This window comes from Montipora foliosa, chromosome 9 (assembly GCF_036669935.1).
Source record: "Montipora foliosa isolate CH-2021 chromosome 9, ASM3666993v2, whole genome shotgun sequence".
Taxonomy (NCBI): domain Eukaryota; kingdom Metazoa; phylum Cnidaria; class Anthozoa; order Scleractinia; family Acroporidae; genus Montipora; species Montipora foliosa.
The window spans coordinates 1,445,611-1,450,610 of NC_090877.1; the positions used below are offsets into that span (position 1 = coordinate 1,445,611).

At 39.8% G+C, this 5,000-nt stretch overlaps 1 protein-coding gene across 2 annotated transcripts in view; it reads left to right on the forward strand.

Annotated features, from left to right (window-relative positions):
• Positions 1 to 5,000, forward strand: part of LOC137969378 (protein tweety homolog 3-like) — a 22,463-nt gene that overhangs the window by 6,373 nt on the left and 11,090 nt on the right. For both annotated transcript variants that reach the window (XM_068815587.1, XM_068815586.1), the window contains exons 5-6: positions 1,290 to 1,385; positions 3,011 to 3,083. In XM_068815587.1, coding sequence (XP_068671688.1) covers positions 1,290 to 1,385; positions 3,011 to 3,083 — 169 coding nt within the window. The remainder of the gene's footprint in view (positions 1 to 1,289; positions 1,386 to 3,010; positions 3,084 to 5,000) is intronic.

The window sequence follows — 5,000 nt, forward strand, 5'->3', positions numbered from 1 at the left end:
TCGATTTGTGCCGCTTAGCACGTATAATAGACCAATTCGGCTAACTCAATGTTGTACCCAATTCATATCTTTTGGGAATAAAAAGGTTTTGTTCCAGTATTTCCATATCATTTAAATGTGAATGCTTCATTGTCATGCAAATTCAACACACAAAGAATCTTAACCCCGAGAGATTTGAATTGGGTACAACATTGAGTTAGCCGAATTGGTATATTTTGTCATATCTTTCTATCTATCGCTAAGGTATTTTTATTTCTGGTTGAATTTATCATTGAAGAATTTATCCAAAAACCAGTTAACAGCTACTTTTTTATGTTTTTCAAATTGCACGCAACACTGTGTTTGTTTGCATTGTTGTTTGCATTGTCATGGAAAATAATTCTGTCTCGGATTTTGCCTTTTTTTAACTCCAAAAAATCCATTGATCTGAGATCACAAATCCTTTTTTTGGTTTTCCCCAAAAAGTGCACCCTTAGTGTCAACTGTATTAGCAATAACTCAGGCAATAACTCAGGACACTACAAAAATCAAAATCAAATGAACTCAGATCAAGTCGTAGGTTGGTTTTTGAGGAGAGAGGAAAACTGGAAGACCCAGAGAAAACTTCTTGGAGCAGAGTAGAGAACGAATAAACTCAACCCATGTTTGACGCCAAGTCTAGGAAATTGAACCCTGGTCACATTGGTGGGAGGCGAGTGCTCTCTCCCCACTGTGCCATCTCTGGCACTTGCCTGAATAATTCACTTTTCTTTCTTCAATGTTGCTCCATTTCGCACTACCGGTAACTAACCGAGTCCAAGTCCAAGACATTTCTTTCATGTCTATCTACATGTATTAGCAGTACGTACTATAGATGACTTATACAGGTGCATCTATATACTCTGTAACATCAGTATTTTGAAAGTGGCCATGGCAAATCACTAAAAGAAAAATTACAGTTAAAATAGCCACATAATTGAAGGCCCACCTTCAACCGACAGGCTTTTCGACCATTTGTTTTTGTTATGGAAATTCGCATTGCTTATCGTAGCGATCTAATTGGATAAATTTCAGCTTAGGTCGGAATTTTCATACATGAAAATAGTTTTGCGGCATGCAATGCGTGTCGGTTGAAGGCCATAAATTTTGTCTAGCAATACTAGGTAAACATACCTTTAAAATCCAAAGGAAAAGGAGACTCAACGTGTAATCATCTACATGTAATAATAGTAGCACTGTAATTAGTATTAAAAAGGAAATTATTGTTGAAGAGACTAATGGAAATTTTGGGGTCTTGTTGGTTGCCACAGGTGGATGAGCACATTTGGAACGCTGTGTATAATTATCGTTACTTGTTTGCTGATTATCTTTGCTGTCCTTAGAGGAAGCAGATGTGGATTTGTGCTGTAAGTTGATTTTATTAACTTATGAAAAGTACAGTACTTTTTGCGCCCTCTCGAAAGAAAGGAACGCCCAATTGCAGATTAATTAATTAATGCAACACTGACAGGAACATTGTAAACTACTTACCGGTAATATTCAACACACATATTTGGTGTTCATATTCAGTTACCCTTAGTTTTGTAATTAGAGGCATGTACATGTACGTGAAGAAAATCAAATGAAAATTCTTGTAAACCAGGAAGGTGTTGTATCTTACCCCATTGACTCCCAGGGGTTCCGGGTTAGGCCGGTTTGGACGTCAAAGGGGTAACACAGCGATCTTTTTAATAGTTGAACCCTTTCTTTTGTTTTTTGCCGTGAATTATTAATGAATCGAATACGGGTAATGGGATTTACTTGGGTGTACATGTGTGTGACCTGAACACTGTAACTTGTCACTGTAACATGTCACCTTCAATGAACCCTGCCTCACCTGAGACTTATAGATTTTACTCTGGCTAATGCCAGAAAATAATTTTGCTTCCAGATTGAGAGCTCTTTAGATGTGAATGGGTTAACAACATTCCCCCCCCCCCCCTCCCATTGTTGCGTCGTGGCTAGTTCATCTAGGAGTCATGCTGTTTGAAAAATCTCACATTTCAGTCAGCGCAAGATTGAACGGTGGGGAGGGGGAGGGGGAGGGGATGTCAAAGGCTCAAAGTGTGAAATTGTTTCATTTGAATGTAAGTGTCCCAAATGAGACTATCCCCACCTGAAATTAAGACTTGACAGACTTTACTCTGGCTAACACCAGACAATTTTTCTTGCCGATTGGGGGCGCTGTTGGTGTGCATAGGATAATCACTGATGAACTGTACAAGTGTGCGAGATTTGTAGCCTTACGCCTTCCCCCCCCCCCCCCCCATACCCTTTTCGCAACGTTTATAATGTTACACAAATCATGCGTAGATCGAATTACCAGAGAAGCACATCAACGCGTGCGAGAGAAAAGAGTTCTGTGAGCGAAGTGAGCAAGTTAGCGAGCACTGTACTGCGAGTTTTGTATATGTAATTGCATTGGCCCGAGGGCGTTTCAGAATTAATTTCACGCATATTTTCAAAATTTTCACAAAGTTGCCCGAGTCGTGAAGCAACGGGGGCAATTTGTAAAACTTTGAAAATACAAGTGAAATTAATCCTTAATTGCACGAGGACACATTGCGATTACATGTTTATCACATAAAAGGAAAAATTATTGAGGGAAGCCCGTTCAATGACTCGACAAAAAGTGACAATCAACTTAAGTTTAAAAACGTTAAAAAAAAAAGCAGTTTAATCAGAGTCAGAATCTGGAAGAAGATTCTCTTGTAACTTCGCTTGCTCTGGATAAGCACTTGAACTGTTAACCAGTCAGGATCAAGTAATCATGCCCTCTTGATTACCAAAAGTGCCCTCGTGATTAAAGAAAAACACCCTCCGTCTCAGCCAATCAGTAATTTTGCCCTGTATGTGATAAGGATTAAAATAGTAAAACTACAATGCGAGGATTGATTTCTTGGTGAACCGTTCTAGTGTTCGGTAAACTGTGACGTACAGTATGAAGTAGAAAAACGATTATCATAACTCTTCACTTTTATCTATTCTTTAGGGGAATGATTGCTGGAACTGTTAGTCTTCTTCTAGTTTGGCTAAGTGTAGGAGTTGATTTGGCTCTTTCAGTTGTAAGTTATTGTGTAATTTAAAAGAATGTAAGATCCTTTAGAGAAGGAAAGCACTGAAACTTATTCTTAATATACATATTTAGCCAAGCCTAAAAGCGGAGTTCCACAGTTACTTCTTTTCTGGAATTTACAGAGATAAACTGTCAATACTAACACTCGAGGCAGGACTCCAGTGAGGTTTTCTTTATTGTGATCTATCTTTGCTCTTGCAGACCCGTACACCGTAATCCGTAATTTAGCAGACAGCCGATCCATTTCGCTGCTCGTAACACCGAAACGCTTATTCTTATCGGTTCAAACAAGAAAATCCGAGAAGTAATGAAGTTAGACAGCGACTGTTGTTCACAGTCTTTGGACGAAGATCTTAGACTTTTTCAAACTAAAGCTGCGGTAATGCGAGCAACAAAACGTCCAACTTGTCTCGAAAAGCGATGTTGTGCGTTTTACATCCCACGCACAACCTGTCTCGCAACAAAAAAAAAGTTGCTGCAGCGCGTTGCAGAGAGTAGAGGTGCGTTCTACCTTCTGCAACAAAATCAACATATTTTTTTGTTGCGAGACAGGTTGTGCGTGGGATGTAAAACGCGCAACATCAGTCTCCCATCCCCCGCTCCCAGAGTCTGTACCGACGGATGGACGTACGCTCGGTCAATCACGTGACAACCAAACGAAAAAAGGTTGACCATATTCTCTTAAGTATGGAGCCCCGACAGTCAATGTGATTGCCCGCCAGAAAAATGCGGCTGGCCAAATGCATCCCTGAGCATGCGATTTCCCGCCAAGGAAATTTGCCCAAACACCCCTGTCCCCAAAGGCCGTCTTTCCTCCCCACTCTCATCCCGCGACAGTCTGTACGGGCGGGCGGGCGGACGTACGCTGACGTCATAACCAAAATTTCTTGAATTGATAGATTTCCCGAAATCTCTTACCCATGGCTCTCCGCTGGCGTGCTTCGCGTGCCTGAGCTCCGTTTTTTCCCGTAACTGACAATACATGATATAAGGGGCTTTGATTTACTATTTACACCATAATTATTGTAAATTGCTATTGATATAATGACGCCATACTGTGAAACAGTCTTCCACGTAAAGTGAGACAAGCAGAATCCCAGCTTGGGCTAACTCACCACTTTCTGGGAAAGTATATAGCTTAGCTCAATTATTTATTTGTTATCATGGAGTGATATTTGTTTTGGGTTATTCTTTCATAATGCATACACATGCATAGTTGGAAATTAGCTGTTTCATGAATTGTCTGTCTGTCTATCCATCTGTGTGTAATTGATCTATCTTAACGTTTTTTTGCGTTGATGGACACTTGAAATCTAAACTTAGTAGAAGATAATCAGATTTAGCCAAGCCTAAGAGTGGAGCTCCCGTTTCTAATCCCAGAAAGCAATATAGTGTTTATGGAAATAATTATGCTTCTGCATAAAGTACAAAATTAATCGTCTTTAGTGTGTACAGTTTACAGTGATCAAACAGATCAAACACCTCTGAGCTGACAGCAGTAAACAAACAAGCCTTGCAAACAATAACCAACCGAATTCTAAAATGAAATTACATGGACAGTTATCTCTTTCATAGTATTTTCCTTTTGACTGACAATCTTTACTCTGTCTTCAGTTCAGATCAACAGCAAAAATTTTTACCTGAAAGCTAACCATTATAAATAACTGTTTTGTCTCTCGCTCTATTTCTCTCAGCTTTACGTTAATTTTCATTGAAATCTTCCTCGGCTCCTCTCGAGGATTAAATTAAATTTAAATTTAATTAAATTTTGTCTCCTCTTCTCTCGTGCTCTTTCCTGCTCTTTATCCCGTTGCTCATCACTAATATGATTTCCCGGTAGAAAACGCGGGTTGCCAAATGCAACGCTGCCACGCGATTTCCCGAAAATTGGCCGAACACTTCCGTC